This window comes from Budorcas taxicolor, chromosome 8, assembly GCF_023091745.1.
Source record: "Budorcas taxicolor isolate Tak-1 chromosome 8, Takin1.1, whole genome shotgun sequence".
NCBI classification, from domain to species: domain Eukaryota; kingdom Metazoa; phylum Chordata; class Mammalia; order Artiodactyla; family Bovidae; genus Budorcas; species Budorcas taxicolor.
This window is the reverse complement of record NC_068917.1, coordinates 49,416,684-49,435,718: the sequence shown is the minus strand read 5'-3', so window position 1 is coordinate 49,435,718 and position 19,035 is coordinate 49,416,684. Positions and strand designations below refer to the sequence as shown.

Here is a 19,035-nt window from a genome sequence, read left to right as displayed (position 1 = left end):
TGTAGTAAATATTAGTAAGTATTAATAAATATTAATATATTTAAATATCTAAAATACAGACAGTAGAAAATAATACCTTAAATAACAGACAAATAAAATTTCTAATGACACTGGCACAGAGTAGAGGAAGAGGAAATAAAAGTTTGCTAAGATTCTGATCTTTCTCAAATAGAAGAATAAAAATACAAATTAACTTTTTCTACTAAGAAAAATATGTCATTTAAACTTTTTAAGGGTAAGTAGAAAGCAGTGGTAAATGTGGACTGGTTAAACTCCTTTACTGTATGAGAAAGTGCATCATACCACATTTTAAAAATTACAAAGCAAAACCCAGTGTATGTTAAGTTATAGCAGATAAAGAACAAACAATAAAGCCTTAATATCTAGAAAGCAAAAATACAATTACAAGAAAAACAGAAAAGTCTACATTCAAAGAAAAAGGAATTAGCACTTTAAAGTGGATAAATCAGGGTAGTAAAAAAAAAAAAAGAGTAGAACGTTTGTATAATATAATTATAGTAAAAGTCCAAAAGAGGTTTCCAAAAATTTTAATATAAAGTCATAAAGGTCACATCTATTACCTGTAAAGCAATATAACTGGGACTAAACTCTTTTTTATACAGATTAAAAATTCCATATCCAAGTAACTGAAATAGTAAGAACTCCTATATAAACTTAAATGAAAACATGTGAATGAGAATTATAAAATCTTGAACCAAAACAATACAAGCACATACCACACATGTTAAGATGTAACCAAATGATAACCAGAAAAAATTTATATGCTATAATGAATTATATTAAAAATTAAGAAAATCTAAAAATTCAAGAACTTACAGAAGTGATAAACTGACATAGGAAAAAAAAAGAAAACATTGGTTCTACGAGAACTACTTAAATGTTGACTTAACACTGAAATAAACCAGTAAAGGATGGAACAAAAGAAAATTTTAGGTCAATCTTAGATGGTACAAAAAATGGTAAAGATAAGATTTTCTATTTGAATCCACCAATGTATTCAAATATTAAGTGAGATTTATGTCAGAATGTAAGCTGTTCAGCTGCTCAGTCGGGTCCAACTATCTGCAACCCCATAGACTGCAGCATGCCAGGATTCCCTGTCCTTCACCATCTCCCTGAGCTTGCTCAAACTCATGCCCATTAGTTAGTGATGCCATCCAACCATCTCATCCTCTGCTGAACCCTTCTGCTTTTGCCTTCAATCTTTCCCTGCATCAGGGTCTTTTCCAATGAGTTGGCTCTTCCCATCAGGTAGCCAAAGTATTGGAATTTCAGCTTTAGCATCAGTTCTTCCGATGGACATTCAGAATTGATTTCCTTTGGGATTGACTGGTTTGATTTCCTTGATGTCCCAGGTATGCTCAAGAGTCTTCTCCAACACCACAGTTAGAAAGCATTAATTCTTCGACAACCAGCCTTCTTTATGATCCAAATTTCACATCCATACATGACTACTGGAAAAACCATAGCTTTGACTAGATGGACCTTTATTGGCAAAGTAATGTCTCTGCTTTTTTATATGTTGTCTAGGTTGGTCATAGCTTTTCTTCCAAGGAGCAAGCGCCTTTTAATCTCAAGGCTGCAGTCAATATCTGCAATGATTCTGGAACCCAAAATAATAAAGTCTCACTGTTCCATTGTTTCCCCATCTATTTGCCATGAAGTGATGGGACTGGATGCCATGATCTTAGCTTTTTGAATGTCGAGTTTTAAGCCAGCTTTTTCACTCTCCTCTTTCACTTTCATCAAGAGGCTCTTTAGTTCTTCGCTTTCTGCCATAAGGGTGGTGTAACCTGTGTTATCTGAGGTTACTGATATTTCTCCCAGCAATCTTGACTCCTGGGCTTCATCCAGTCAGGCGTTTTTCATGATGTACTCTTCATATAAGTTAAATAAGCCAGATGACAATATACAGCCTTGACCTACTCCTTTCCCAATTTGGAACCAATCCGTTGTTCCTTATCCAGTTCTAACTCTTGCTTCTTGACCTGCATACAGATTTCTCAGGAGGCAGTAAGGTGGCCTGGTATTCCCGTCTCTTTCAGAATTTTTCAGTTTGTTGTGATCCACACAGTCAAAGACCTTAGGCACAGTCAATCAAACAGAAGTAGATCTTTTTCAGGAATTCTCTTGCTTTGCTATGATCCAAGGAATATTGGCAATTTGATCTCTGGTTCCTCTGACTTTTTAAAATCCAGCTAAATGTTAGACAACCTATCAACCTAGCAGTTCCTGTTTGGGGTTTTAAAGATGAATCTTTATGCCTTTTCCCTTCTAAACTCTAAATAAATAATACAAATGGAGCTAAAAGGGCTCGGTCCCACAAGGACAAAAGGAATAAAGGAACAACTGGAGAATTCAATAAATATTCAGAAGAGTAAAAGTAGTAGAAGGACAATTAATTTAGCACCCTATTATAGGAACCACAGTATAAGGAGTGAATGAAAGAGAAAAAAACAAGAACTGACTCTTCCTAAAAAAAGAAAAAAATCCTAGAAGATTCTCATAGCTAGGAAATGTCAAATATAAAGACCTCATATATTAGGTAATATTTTTGTGGAAATTTTTATTTTATACTGTGGAAAATAAAGTGCAGCACTCGGAGCCACTTCTGAGTTCTCTAAGTCATTTAATTTTGTTGAGCCACTATTTCTCCACCAGGTATTTGGATACAATAGTGATTGCCCTGTGCATGCTTTAGAGAGATTTAGAGTAAGGAAATGACTGCTGAGCCTTCCAAAATGTAAAAAAAGAAAACCACACAGAGAGACATCACATAGAAGAGAATGATTCCTACCTACCCCACCTGGCTTCCCAGGTGGCACAGTGGTAAAGAATTTGCTTCCCAGTACAGGAGACAGAGGAGACGTAGGTTCAATCCCTGGGTCAGGAAGATCCCGTGGAGAAGGAAATGGCAACCCATCCAGTCTTCTTGCCTGGAAAATTCCATGGACAGAGGAGCCTGGCAGACTACAGTCCATGGTGTTGCAAAGAGTCGGACACAACTGAGCAACTGTACATGCACACCACCCTACCTTTCTACTACAATGCATCCACACCCCCCATGCACACACCTTGAGCACTACTGCTATCAAGCAAGCTTCTGTCAAGAAAATGTAAGGTTTATCCTCTGGAGAAGTTAAATGAGAGAGGATTGGAATTTGAAGATAAAGATATAGGAAAAGGGATGAGGTTGAAAATGGACAGATTTAACATAATGCTTTAAACACCAGAAATGCTTCAAGATGTGCATCCCTCTCTAAGAAAGGTAATTCAAGCTTTAGTTTCTGAATGGTTCTGGAGAACAGAACCCCCAAAATATCTGGGGATCTCTCTGAGCCATCAGAGCTACAGCATCTAAAAAGCCCACTTTCTTGCACAATTATCCTAAAATAATTTTGCTATCAAGCTCCATCCATGCACAATGAATTTATAATCAGCTATGAAATATCCAACTCTTTAATATAAAGAAACAACAGAATCAATCCTTTGCAATTTAATTGCTGCTATGGAGACAACTAAATCCCATTTTACTATCACCCTATTAAATGCATATCTATGAGTACTTTTGAGCCATTCTCCCCAATTATCCTCTGTGCAACTGCTATACTTCCAAATTTTAGTTCTCCTCACAATTTAAGACAAGAAATAGAGAACAAGGAGGATCTCAGGAAATTCAAAAACAAGAAACTCTCTCATAACCCACACCTGAACACAAAAGTTAGGGTAGATTAACATAAAAATTTCAAATTCAATGTAAGATCTTACTTGTTTATCTTTTCTTTCTATAACATCTTGCTTATGTTTGCATTTTTGAGATGTCTCCGTAATAGCTGATGCCTGCAAGATTGAATCAGAAGAAGGGAAGTTAGTTTAAAAAAAAGCAAGGCAATTATGTGACCCTGCTCATCCAAACATAAAATTGCTCTGTAAGTTTACCCACAGTGCTCTTCTATGACTTCTTTCAAAGTAAATTCATTATCACCCAAAACACAAACAATTAAAGGTTATTTCTACAGATATTAAAAGTAGTTGCAGCTATATGCATACATATGTTTCTACATTTCTTCACATTTATTTCCTCATGTTATTTTATCCTAACAGCAATCATATACAATAGCAGGGTCCATAGTTTAAAACACTCTCAAAACAATTACGTGACTCCAAAATCTTCCCTAAAGGTTAAAAGCTATGATTGCAAAATTTTTTAGTTACGTTTTCAAGGTATAGAGAATATTCCATATACCATTATATTATTTATTCTAAAAAACATGAGGTTTTTTACATTATGTTCTACAAAGGGGAATGTAATTATATAACATGTATAAGAAATTCATAAAAGGAGATCAATGTTTCTGGGAATACTGCTCTGAATCCTCCTGTAATTAGAATAATCACATTTCATCTTTTCTCTTTATATATCTTGGAATTTCTATAGAGTAGCAAGTTTCTATAAAGTAGCAAGTGATGATTAGGATCTTCAAAGATCTGTGGTAGTAGAATTCCTAATAAAAGAACTTAAAGAACTAAAGTTACAAGTAAATCCACAAATTTAAAAACCTACAAAATATTTTTTGTATTTGCTAAAATAAATGACAAGAAACCCAAAACTGAGCCAGAAATATAACCTTCTCTTTGATTCGAGCCTCCAAAATGTGACGCTGCCTTTCCATTTCTTCAATGCGTTCTGTTATAGGAATCTGACTTTCTTTAAGTTTTCTGACCTCTTCCTTTGCTTGGTCCCGAGCTAGTTTTACTTCTTCATATTCCTGACGAACATTTTCATATTCCTTACAATGAATTCAAGAAAGAAAAGTTAATATACTCTTCACTTAAAGTAACACATATACTAAAATCAAGCTACAGGCAGAAACCAAACCTATGAAAAAGACAATTTTGAATCCCTTTAGGAGGTCTATTAATAAAAAAAATTTGCCCTCTGAAACAACTTCAGAAATAGTAAATATCAAATAATGATGAACTTAGTGATACTATACACTTATATCATTAGGCCAGATTCTGTCTTCCATCCCTTCCAGTTTCTGAGACATATATCCTAATGACTACTAAAGGGAGGATCTTGTTTAATCTCTGAATAATGAAGGGATTCAAAAATATATAAAGAACCAAAAGAAACTCACTCATGAAAAATTTTTAAAAACAAAAAACGAAAATGGTCCAACAGAAAAACAAAATGAATCATCCAGGTAAAAATGAGGCTTGTCACATCACAGGAATAAATGAATATTTGCTAAAAAAAGAAAAAGTGCTAAGAAAGCATATAGTAAGAATGAGTGGGATGAAGAAAGCTTAAAAAAAAAAGAATACAAATAAACATTACAAATAACTGAGAAAACAAGAGCAGTAAGAGGCAAAGAAAAAAGGAAAGATATACCCATCTGAATGCAGAGTTCCAAAGAATATCAAGAAGTAAGAAAGCTTTCTTAAGTGAACAATGCAAAGAAATACAGGAAAACAACAAAATGGGAAAAACTAGAGATTTCGTCAAGAAAATTAGAAATACCAAGTCAACATTTCATGCAAAGATGGGCACAATAAAAGGGCAGAAAAAGTATGGACCTAACAGAAGTAGAAATATTAAGAGGTAGCAAGAATACAAAAAACTATACAAAAAAGGTCTTAATGACCCAGACAACCAAGACAGTGTGATCACTCACCTAGCGTCAGAAATCTTGAAACATGAAGTCAAATGGGCCTTAGGAAGCATTACTAGGAACAAAGTTAGTGGAGGTGATGCAATTTCACTGAGCTATTTCAAATCCTAAAAGATGATGCTGTTAAAGAGCTACATTCAGTATGTCAGCAAATTTGGATAACTCAGCAGTGGCCATAGGACTGGAAAAGATCAGTTTTCATTCCAATCCCTAAGAAGGACAAGCCAAAGAATGTTCAAACTACCACACAATTGCACTCATTTCACATGCTAGCAAGGTAATGATCAAAATCCTTCAAACTAGGCTTCAACAATACGTGAACTGAGAACTTCCAGATGTACAAGCTGGATTTAGAAAAGGCAAAAGAACCAACATCAAATCGCCAACATCTGCTGGATCACAGAAAAAGCAAGGGAATTTCAGAAAGACATCTATTTCTGCTTCATTGACCATGCTAAAGCCTTTGACTGTGTGGATCACAACAAACTGGAAAATTCTAAGAGAGAAGGGAATACCAGACCACCTTACTTATATCCTGAGAAATCTGTATGCAGGTCAAAAAGCAACAGTCAGAAACGGACATGGACAACGGATTGGTTCCAAATTGGGAGTACATCAAAGTTGCATATTGTCACCCTGCTTATTTAACTTATATGCAGAGTACATCATGTGAAATGTCAGGCTGGATGAAGCACAAGCTGGAATCAAGATTGCCAGGAGAAATATCAATAACCTCAGATATGCAGGTGATACAACCCTTATGGCAAAAAGTGAAGAGGAACTAAAAAGCCCCTTGATGAAGGTGAAAGAGGAAAGTGATAAAGCTGTCTTAAAACTCACTGTTCAGAAAACTAAGATCCTGGCATCCGGTCTTCATGGCAAATAGATGAGGAAAAAATGGAAACAGTGACAGAGTTTATTTTCTTGGGCTCCAAAATCACTGTGGACAGTGACTGTAGCCATGAAATTAAAAGATGCTTGCTCCTTTGAAGAAAAGCTGTGACAAACCTAGAAAGCGTATTAAAGAGCAGACATGCCACTTTGCCAACAAAGGTTCATAAAGTCATAGCTATGATTTTTCCACTAGGCATCTGGATGTAAGAGTTGGACTTAATGCTGAAGCTTCAATACTTTGGCCACCTGAGGCAAAGAGTCAACTCACTGGAAAAGACCCGGATGCTATGAAAGAGCGAAGACAGTAGAAGAGGACAACAGAGGATGAGATGGTTGAATGGCATTACTGATTCAATGGAGATGAGCAAACTCTGGGAGACAGTGATAGACAGGGAAGCCAGGCATGCTGCAGTCCATGGGATCACAAAGAGTCGAACATAACTAAGTGACTGAACAACAATAAACATTATAGGAAATCAAAAAAGGAAATACTGAAAAATCATTAAACTCAATCTTTAAAGAGAGAAATCAAAAGACTTCAAGATACAAAGATAAAGCAGGTGTCAGAATAATAATAAACATAGGAAAAAATTATGAAATTGAGCTGAAAAAAAAAGAAAAAGTTTAAGAAAAATGGAATTACGGAAAAGGATAGGGTGAAACGGCTGGGACAGGCTGAATAAAGTCACAAATACAGCCAAACATTTTTCCAATCTAATAATTATTTCCATCCTGGCATTAAAAATATTATTAAACTTCCTTATTTTGTTCCACCCACTGAAAAATAATGTACTGAGGGAAATAAATTTTTGGCCCAAACTGTGGTTCCAAATCATATACATCACAGTGATTAAAACAGTAAACTCAGTAAACTTATGAACCATAATGAGTAGAAGATTACAGTTAATATCCTTCAGCTCTGTCTGTAGCTGAAGTTGATACTAGTAGCCCACTCCAAGTAAATATTCAGTGACCCAAGGACATTTCATTCTTACATATGTAAATATTTTTAGCTCATTAATATTTTATAAAACAAAACTATCTGTTGACTCAATTCTGGAAGAAGTAAGGACACAGACTAAATCAACTGTTACCTGTTATGCAATAACAATAACATAGCACACAGCTGCAAAACAACACAGAGACAGATAAATATTACTATGCACGACACACAAAGCAAAAATGAACAGTACCTAATTTGAGTACTTAGTGTCTCCTTTATAATTTTCCTGATACTTAATCACTATTTTACTTTAGTAACTCAGACTTACCACCCATGGCCTTTTTGCTTCAAGCATCTCAATCAAATCTAAATGTCGCTTACGTTCATAGAACCTGTCCACATCTTGTTTATATCTTTCATTCCTCTGAATCATTTTCTCTAGACATTCAGTTTTCTGTTTGCATGAGGTCTAAAATAAATATTCATTTAACAATTAGCTTAATCAAAGAAAGACAAAAGGTCAAATCTTTTTATAATGAAAAATGTATCATGCTAGCAAAATTTCACAACAGGAGTTCTTAAGAACTGTGTAAAACTAAAGTGCACACCTGACTTCTGGATCTACTATTTATCAATTAGGGGACCATGAGGAAGCCCTGCCACATCTCTAAGCTTGGACTCTTCTTGCCTAAAGAGAAGAGAGATATCTGCCCCATTCACTTCACTGGAAGGTGTTCAACTACTACACGTGAAAGCTCAAAAGCTGTAACACGACATACAGAAAAGTGGTATTATTAGTAGTGTGTTATAAATACCCATGCCTGAAGGATTTAGAAATGAGATAAAGGAAAGCTAAAATCTAGCCTTTATCCTGTGAATTAACAAACACGTAAATTGTACTCAGAACCTAGAAGAATATGTGCTTGTTTTCTTTCAGAAGTTGGTAGGTAGTTAGTCTTTCAGAGGGGAGTATTAGACGATTTGATGTGCGGAAAAATAAAAGGACTAACAGGGGTATCTAAAGTAGGATTAAAATAATTACAACTTATTTTGCCATTCACTCTGAGTAAGTATAGCAATAACAATAGCATTAAATCAGAACCTATCACATTATCAAGTACAGATAGTTCCAGTTTGTATGTGCTTAGTCACTTCAGTTGTGTACAACTCTCTGCAATCCCATGGACTGCAGCCCACCAGTCCCCTCTGTCCACAGGATTTTTCAGGCAAGAATACTGGGGTGGGTTGCCATGCCCTCCTCCAGGGGCTCCTTCCAACCCAGGGATCAAACCTGCACCTCCGGCACTGCAGGCAGATTCCTTACTACTGAGCCACTGGGAAGTGCCAGTTACAGTTTAAAAGAAAGCATTAGTTTACTAGATTTCTCATTACAAAAATTTACTGAATTGTAGCTGCTGAATTATGAAAAATGATTCATTAAATAAACATCTTTTAATGTGATATACTATAAAAGGACATTTAAATTTATTAAGGGTGAAGATAAAAATCAAACACTGCAACTAAATGTACAGTTCTTTTATAAAGTCTATCCTCACACAACTGAATAAAACATAAGAATGGGCTTAAAAGAGACACTAACTGCTATATATATGCTGTATTACCCAAAACCCTATACAGTGCCTGAAATATCACAGGTGTTTAGAAAATACTCAATGAATAAAAGAATAACACTGAAACTTCCTGAGAGAAAAAAGTACTTTGTAATACTATTAATTGGCTCTTTAGAAATTCAATTAAAAACACATATTTGATGACATGATAGTCAAAACTTTGTATCAAACCCATTCTTACTTTTTAGTAACCTAATTTAATTACTGAAAATCCTTGCTGAAAAAAAAATCACAAATATATGAATTTACTCAATGAACTTATTATTCACTGAAAGACATTATCCAATGTCTTTCATTATCCAATGAAAGACAATAAAATGAGTTGACTATAAATTACCTCTAGTTGTTTTTCTTTCTCCCTGAAGTTTTTCAGTTCACAGTGGTATTTGTGCATTTCTGGAGGACCAATTGACTTCTCGGTAGCTTCAAGGAGTTCAATTTTACTGAGTTTAGCAAACTCTCCAACTTTATCCTAGAGCACGAAACTTAAATATCAACTAATATTATCATTTACAAATATCTTCAAAACATTTTTCACTCGATACTTGTCAAGAAGAAACTCATTCAAAAGAAAAAAAAAAAAAAACCTTTGAGATATGAATCTTAAAATAAATCCTGTCCTTTGATATTATTCTTTACACTAATAAACTTAGGGTATAAACTACCACATTTTTGAGAACTTTAAAAAAATTTCAATGTCAATATTTCCAGGTTGAAACTTTTATATACATTTAACACAGTTTGGAAATAAAAAATACTGCCCTGGATTGCAATGATCATTACCACATGTCAATTGGAATGAAATTATTAGAACCTTAAAAAGAAAACAAGGATGGCAATTTCAAACAACTATTAATATTTCTGGAGACAGCTTTAAATCAGCTGATAAATGCTTTCAAATTTTAACTTTTACTTAACTTGGACACAGTAATCAAATCACCATTGTTTCTGAAGAAATAAACTAATTCAGTCACTAGAATAACATCCAAAGACAAGTCTAAAAGATATTTGACTTTAATATTTAACATGGAATATCAAGAGGTTTTATCTTTTTTGAACAAACTTAAAATATAAAACAGTTCTAGAAGGCATACACATAGATTTAAGAGTCCTGGTATATAAAGCATTTTATACAAATACACTGACTAAGAAGTTGTTTATTAACATAATTTTAAAAGCCTATAAATTGAAGCACAGAACTATTCAAGCTACTTTCTGTACTTATAAATAATACCTTTATTATTTACAAGGAAATAAATAAGGGGGATAATACCTTCACTTCCTTATTTATTAACTGAGTATTTCCAAATTACTAAAAAGTAGAAAGATTTTACTATAAGAGATGAGATATTACCTTTTACAATACAAAGAACTGTTAACTATTAAGACCACTATGCTCCTTTTAAATAGTAACAATAGATCTCAAAAAGTATTTATATTCTTATATAACTTAAAGAGGAAACATTATATAGAAATGTTTCCCACTTTTACATTTAATTCTCTCATACCTGAGGTAGAAACTGGCAAAGATTGCCCACTTGAATATTTAAGGCTGCAACTTGCTCTTCTACTATTTTTTGGTTTGCAGATTTTTTGTTGATGAACCAAAGGGACTGATTTTTTGCCACATCAATCTCGCGAGTGATTACAAGATTTCCAGAAGTCCTGAACCTATTTAAAAATTAAAAATCTTTATACTCAAAATACATACATTATTTTAAAAATTAAATTTCTAAAATTCTCTTGCACCAAAGGTTTCCACATAGGATTATTATTATAATTTTTATTTAACATTATAGCCCCTCCAAAGAAGGAAAGCCTGGCATTTTATTAGTGGTAATACATAACTGACCACAAATAAGTTACTTCTTTCAACATCTGAAATTTAAACCATTAAAATAAAATTAAAACACACTGATATTAACTCCCAAACATTGCCTGAGGATTCACATATCTGGAGTTATTTATCCTTTAATCATTATGCTAGTCTCTAATCACATGTGCTCACTGCAATTCAAACTGGGTTGATATATTACAGCATTAAGAGCTCAACCTTGAAACTCTCTCTACTTGGAAAATGTACAAATGCAAACCAACTACTGTGTATGTATTTCCAGATATCAAGTAGAAATGCATACAGGTGGCCCATGGCTTCCTCATCTTATACTCCACCACTCTGAATTCAGAAGAAACTGTATCACATGACTATAAAAGAACACTGAACAAAAGAAAACTCATCTGAAAGAAGGGTATTTACTTTTTGCTTTTAGAAGCACTACTGTGCCACACCTCCTACCTATTCACCCATCTTCACTGAAAATCAGCAGCATGTGGCATAAATATAACTTATTGATATCCAATGGCAAAATGACAATGTAAATACTGTATATATCTAGATTATACTGTAATCAAAACACTCTAAACCGTAAGATTTTAGGATGTTAAACAAGGTATTCTAAACTTTCATTTCCAGGAGCATAACTAACAAAGTATTTTCTGATTCTCTTACTGAACAACTACTAAAAAAAACTGGTCAAGTATCTTTATAAATGTATTTATAGGTTAGCATGAAAGTAAGGAATTCTGGCCAAAATACCAGTGCAGATGGGAAACCAGCAGTGGAAAAAAGAAACTGCCTTTCATTCGGAGGGCATTTGGCCAGCCAGGTAACCTGGTGTATTTATTTTTATGATCCCCTGAGAGAGCGGTGTTGAAGACAAAGCCCAGAGTTCTCTAAGGTAGAGTCTAACAGAAACCATCCCAAGGATCGGATCAAGAAGGCAGAGGAGAAGGACAAGGGGAACACCTTCTCAGACAAACACATCAAAAATACATCTACATGCAGAATTATTTACATAGAACATCTACTGAACATTGGAAGAAGACTTCAGACTTTCTAAAGGGCAAGAAAATCTTCATGTAACAAAGTAGGACAAAAGAAGAAAGGGAAAGAGAGAGAGAGGAACTGGAATGGAATCTGAGTCCCTGGGAGCAAGCTGTGAAAGAGGAAAGGTTTCTGCACATTGCGAAGTTCCCTCATTGGTGGTGAGATCAACTGGGACAAAGGGGTAGCTTTGGAGCCTCAGAGGAGAGTGCAGCAACTGCTTTGCGAGGGCAAAGTGGAAAGACACCTTCAGACAGTAGGTGCCACCAGGCAGACCCCAGCGTGAGACACTCATCTGCTGGGGCAGGTGGAGTGAGGCTTGGGCTTTGGAGGTTAGACCCCAGGAGAGGACCAGGGTTGGCTGTGTAGAGACAGTCTGAGGTGGGTAGGGTGTGGTGTGCCACTACATAGCGAGTATGGGAAGAAGCCTGGGACTGATAGAGAGGCAAGGCACCACTCTGGGTGGCACATGAAACGAGCAGCAAGACCATCAGAAAAACTTCCTTCTCTGAGTTCATGCTCCTAGGCAGCAGACCACTGCCTACATGGGGTTCAAGGATGGGCATGGGCTACCACTGTCATCTTGGACTCCAGAGATGGGCATGGGCTGCTGTTGCTGAGGGTCCTGTGAGAGAGAGGGTCCTGTGAGAGGCAGCTGCTCGTGGCCCCCACTTCCTGGGAGCATGTGTGGGCAGCACACCTGCACACTGCCTACCAATATCCAGTATACACTGAGGGAAGATATGACAAGCATCCAAACCAAAAGCAGCCCTCACACCAAAAAATATTAAAGCCACACAAGCTATGCAAGGACGCCCCCACATATTAGTAGCCCTCCGAGAGAGGAGAATGAAAAAGTTAGCTTAAAACACAACATCCAAAAAACTAAAATCATGACATCCAGTCCCACCACTTCATGGCAAAATAGATGGGGAAACAGTGTCAGACTTTATTTTGGGGGGGCTCCAAAAGCACTGCAGATGGTGACTGCAGCCATGAAATTAAAAGATGCTTACTCCTTGGAAAGAAAGTTATGACCAACCTAGATAGCATATTCAAAAGCAGAGACATTACTTTGCCAACAAAGGTCCGTCTAGTCAAGGCTATGGTTTTTCCAGTGGTCATGTATGGATGTGAGAGTTGGACTGTGAAGAAGGCTGGGCACCAAAAAATTGATGCTTTTGAACTGTGGTGTTGGAGAAGACTCTTGAGAGTCCCTTGGACTGCAAGGAAATCCAAACAGTCCATCCTAAAGGAAATCAATGAAGGAGATGAGTCCTGGGTGTTCTTTGGAAGGAATGATGCTAAAGCTGAAACTCCAGTACTTTGGCCACCTCATGTGAAGACTTGACTCGTTGGAAAAGACTCTGATGCTGGGAGGGATTGGGGGCAGGAGGAGAACGGGATGACAGAGGATGAGATGGCTGGATGGCATCACGGACTCAATGGACGTGAGTCTGAGTGAACTCCGGGAGTTGGTGATGGACAGGGAGGCCTGGCGTGCTGTGATTCATGGGGTCGCAAAGAGTTGGACACGACTGAACGACTGAACTGAACTGATGGCTAAAATCTTCCCAAACTTAAAAAGCGGAAACAGATATCCAGATAGAGGAAACACACAGGGTTCTAAACAAGATGAACCCAAACAGACCTACACCAAGATATATTATTTTTAAAAATGACAGAAGTTAAAGACAGTGTTCTTAAGGCAGCAAGAGAGAAACAAAGAGTTAATGACAAGGGAACTCCCATAAGACTATCAGCTGATTTCTATATAGAAATGTTACAGCCCAGAAGGAAGTGGCAAAACATTCAAAGTCTCAAAAGGAAAACTCTGCAACCTAGAATACTCTACCCAGTTAAGATAACCATTTGGAATAGGAGTAGAGAGAAAAAATTTCTCGGACAAGCACAAACTAAAAGAATACAGCAATACTAAACCTATCCTAAAAGAAATATTGAAAGGTCTTCTCTAAACAGAAAAGAAGCAAACAGATATAGGTAGGAAGAAATCACAATTGAAAAGGAAATCACTTAAGCCAGTGTACATACAGATTTAAAAAAAACCTATTTGTGAAAGCAATGATAAACATAATAAACAGCAAAAGGATAAACATGAAGATATAAAAAATATAAAATCATAAAATGTGTGGAAGAAGACTAAGAGAATGTAATACTTTTTTCCTAAGAATGTTTACCTATGTGACTATTAAAGCAAGCAGATATAGGAAAGGGTTAACATACTTGAAAAATAGAGCAACTACAAATTAAAAAACATACAAAAATTCACAAAAACCAAAAAGAGAACATAAGCATAAAATTTTCATCAAACCAGACAGAGGAAAAAAGAAGAAATATAGTCAACTGGAAAACAAAGTTTAAAATGGCAGTAAATACTTATGTATCAATAATTACCTTAAATGACAGTGGACTGAATACTCCAATCAAAAGACAGAGTAAAAGATAGGATAAAAGAAAAATAGAGCCTCCCACATTAGGACAAAGGACACACAGACTGAAAGTAAGGGGATGGAGAAAGTTATTTCATGCAAACAGAAATGACAAGAAGGCAGGAGTCACAATACTCATATCAAACAAAATAGACTTTAACAAAGGCCACAAAAAAAGATGAAACAGGATACCATATGATGATAAAAGGATCAATGCAAGCAGAGGATTTTACAGTCGTTAACATATATACCCCCAATATAGGAGCACCCAAATATATAAGACAAATACTAACACGACACAAATGCAGAAACTGATAGGGACACAAGAGGAAGAGACTTTAATACCTCATTCACATCAGGGGACATATCCTCTATAAAGAAAACCAACAAGGCAAAAAGATCTCATATGATGCAATAAAACAGATTTAAGTGATATTTTCAGGATACTGTATGCAAAAAAAACCCAGGATACACATTCTTTTCAACTGCACATGGAACATTCTTTCAGTTCAGTTCAGTCACTCAGTCATGTCCAACTCTTTGCGACCCCGTGAACCGCAACACGCCAGGCCTTCCTGTCCATCACCAACTCCCAGAGTTTACCCAAACTCATGTCCATTGACAGAGAAGGCAATGGCAACCCACTCCAATACTCTTGCCTGGAAAATCCCATGGACGGAGGAGCCTGGTAGGCTGCAGTCCATGGGGTCACTAAGAGTTGGACACGACTGAGCGACTTCACTTTCACTTTTCACTTTCATGCATTGGAGAAGGAAATGGCAACCCACTCCAGTGTTCTTGCCTGGAGAATCCCAAGGAAGGCGGAGCCTGGTGGGCTGCCATCTATGGGGTTGCACAGCATCAGACGCGATTGAAGTGACTTAGCAGCGGCAGCAGCAGCATATTCATTGAGTCAGTGATGCCATCTAACTATCTCATCTTCTGTTGTCCCCTTCTCCTCCTGCCTTCAATCTTTCCCAACATCAGGGTCTTTTCAAATGAGTTAGCTCTTCACATCAGATGGCCAAAATATTGGAGTTTCAGGTTCAACATCAGTCCTTTCAATGAACACCCAGGCCTGATCTCCTTTAGGATGGACTGGTTAGGACTAACCAAATACTAGGGCACAAAATTAACCCCAACAAATTTAAGAGTATAGAAATTATTTCAAGGATCTTCTCTAACCACAAAGGCATGAAACTAGAAATTAACCACAGGAAAAGAAATGAGGAAAAAACAATTACATGGAGACTAAACAACATGTTACTAAAAAACCAATGGATCAAAGTGAAAGTCTCCTCAGACTCTTTGCAACCCCACAGACTATTCCATCTACGGAATTCTCCAGGCCAGAATACTGGAGTGTGTAGCCTTTCCCCTCTCCAGGGAATTTTCCCAACCCAGGGATCGAACCCAGGTCTTCCACATTGCAGGTGGATTCTTTACCAGCTGAGCCACAAGGGAAGCCCAAGAATACTGGAGTGGGTAGCTTATCCCTTCTCCAGCGGATCTTCCCAACCCAAGAATTGAACCAGGGTCTCCTGCACTGCAGCCAGATTCTTTACCAACTGAGCTATGAGGGAATGAGGAAATCAAAAAGGAAACAGAAAGTAAACAAAACTGACAAGCTGTTGGCCACACTCACCTAGAAAGGATAGAGAACCCAAGCAAATAAAGTAAGAAACAAAAAAGAAGTCTCAACTGATACCCCAGAAATACAAAACACTGTAAGAGAATACTATGAACGTTTATATGCCAACAAATTCAACAGCCCAGAAAAAAGGGATAAGTTTTTAGAAACATACAGTCCACCAAAATTCAATCAAGAAGAAACTGATAATTTGGACAATCATTATAAGTGAAATAGAATCTGTAAATAAACTGAAGAAAAACACTCCCTACAAACAAAAGGGCAAGACCTGATGGCTTCACCGGTTAATTCTACCAGACATACAAAGAAGAACTTAAACCCATCCTTCTCAAATTCTTCCATAAGAATGAAGAGGAAGGAACACTCCCAAATACATTCTATGAAGCCACCATCACTGTGATACCAAAGCCAGACAAAGGCACCACCAAAAAAGAAAATTACAAGCCTGTATCTTTGATGAATACAGATGTAAAAATTCTCAACAAGGAATTAATAAACCAAACACAGCAACACATAAAAAAATCATACACCACAAACAAGCTGGATTCATCCTAGGGTCACAAGAAGGGGTCAACATATGCAAACCAATTAATGTGATATAACGCATTAACAAAAGACAAAAGCCATATTATCATCTCAATAGATGTAGAAAAAGCATTTGACAAAATTCAGTATCGATTCATGATAAAACTCTTACCAAAGCGGTATAGAGGGAACATGTGTGTTAGTTGCTCAGTCATGTCCAACTCTGCAACTCCATGGACTGTTGTCCACTAGGCTCCTCTGTCCATGGAATTCTCCAAGCAAGAATACTGGAGTGGGTTGCCATTGCCTTCTCCAGGGGGCCTTCCCGACCTCAGGATGGACCCAGGTCTACTGCACCGCAGGCAAAATCTTTATCATCTGAATCACCCGGGAAGCCCAGAGGGAACATATCTCAACATAATAAAAGCCATTTATGACAAACTCACACCCAATATAACACTCAAAGGCAAAAAACTGAAAGTCTTGTTAACATCTGAAACAAGACAAGGACGCCCACTCTTAGAAGTCCTAGCCAACAAACAAAATGAAAAACTCTACTCAGCTTATCCTTGCTTAAATCGGATACAAAAGATATTAAAAAAATGAAATAATTTTTTTAAAAAACAGGAAAATATTTAAAGAGAAAGCTGCTAACTATATTCATTAATGACAAATTAAACAGATTTTACGGCAGAAAGCCTCAAAAGATGAAGAATTCAGTACATAACAATAAAGAGTTCAATACTGTCCTATAAATATATAAAGGAAAGACGGGCAGAACAAAGGTAATTAATAAATCTACATAAAGAAAGGGATAGTGTAATACACTTTTCTCAGTAATAGTCAAAATAACTAGTAATCTTGCACTAATGGAGAAATAAACAGTGCACACACAACAGCAGAATACTCATTCTTTCAACCAAACAGGTTAACAATCACAAGAGCTCAGTATGTAAGCCTCAACAAATTTCAAAGGATTGGGAACATAAACATCACCTTATTTATTTTTTACCACACTATTATCAAGGTGATGATCTATACTAAAATATAATAGGAAGATCATTACATTAGAATTTGAAACAGCTCTTAATTTGAGCTCAAAAACAAAATGAAGAAAACATTCACAACTGAAAAGTAGAAAAATACTACACCAAAATTTGGGAGATGGAGCTAAAGCAGTACTGATAGGCAGGTTTTCACCCTTCACTATTTACATTAGAGAAAAAACAAGACTGAAAAATAAGTACAATATCTATTTCAGGAAATGAGAAGAACAAAAGAAACCAGAAGTTTAAAGAAGAGTTAGTAAAGGGAAGAGTACACATGAATGAAATACAAGACCATAAGACAGAAACAACAATGCAAAAAGTTAAACTCATTTAAAAAAAGATGACTAAAACTGACAAATCAATTTTTTCCAAATCATGAAAAAAAATGAATGAAAGAGGGGAATACAACTACAGAAAATACTTAAACAATATATTTTATATATGAGAAGACATAATACAAACATAATAAAGTTACATAAGAACATATTATTTAGCCAAATAAAATTAGAAGCTAAGATGCAAATATTTTTTAGAAAACTATAAATTACCATGATGACTCAAGAATAGAAAAACTAAATAATTCATTGCCATTAATTAAATCAATAGGCCCAGATGATTTTATCAGTAACTTTAATCAAATATCCAATCAACTAACATTTCACAAGCAAAATACAGATGTTAGAGAAGCAAGTCTACCAATGCAAAAACTATGACTGTTGAATTTATTCTTAGATTGCAAAATAGAGTGAACATTAGGAAATTAACTGAATTTAAATAATATGATTTTAAATTAAATAATTTAAATTAAATTAAAATAATATGATCAATTCAATACATGCTGATAAAATTCACTTGCTAGTTTTAATTAAAAGAACATGAAATCAGGAACAACAAGGAATACCTCTAAACAAGTAAATCATATCTTTCAAAGTCCTACAAGTATCTCATTTCACTCCAGCCTCACTATCATTTTTCTGTTCCTCAGCAACAACAAATTTAATTTTGCCAGAGATCCTCAGCACAAACTATTCCATCTGCCTGGAATACTCTACTCCCAGTTATTACGGTTCTCATTCAGTTCTCACTTCCCAACAGGCCTTTCCTGAACATACAATAGGAATAAATAAAACACCACTTCCCCCAAACCCTACAATGAACTAAATCTGATGAAAGTTCTTTGTCTTTATTTTGCTCCACCTGTCAGAAGTACTGGACAGGTCAACAGCATTGGACTCCTCCTTGAGTGCCTTCCAGGTACTGCATTCTTCTCACTCACTAGCATTCTTCCCAGTTTCCTTTCCCCATGCTCAGC

The 19,035-nt window shown here is 36.0% G+C and overlaps 1 protein-coding gene across 1 annotated transcript in view; it reads right to left on the bottom strand.

The window, feature by feature from the left end:
* The window catches only part of SMC5 (structural maintenance of chromosomes 5), a 102,498-nt gene that overhangs the window by 48,963 nt on the left and 34,500 nt on the right, over positions 1-19,035 (bottom strand). Inside the window, exons 4-8 of the mRNA XM_052644501.1 lie at positions 10,673-10,835; positions 9,502-9,636; positions 7,862-8,002; positions 4,650-4,811; positions 3,790-3,861 (exon numbers count right to left, since the gene is read on the bottom strand). Of these exons, the coding sequence (XP_052500461.1) occupies positions 3,790-3,861; positions 4,650-4,811; positions 7,862-8,002; positions 9,502-9,636; positions 10,673-10,835 (673 nt within the window). The remainder of the gene's footprint in view (positions 1-3,789; positions 3,862-4,649; positions 4,812-7,861; positions 8,003-9,501; positions 9,637-10,672; positions 10,836-19,035) is intronic.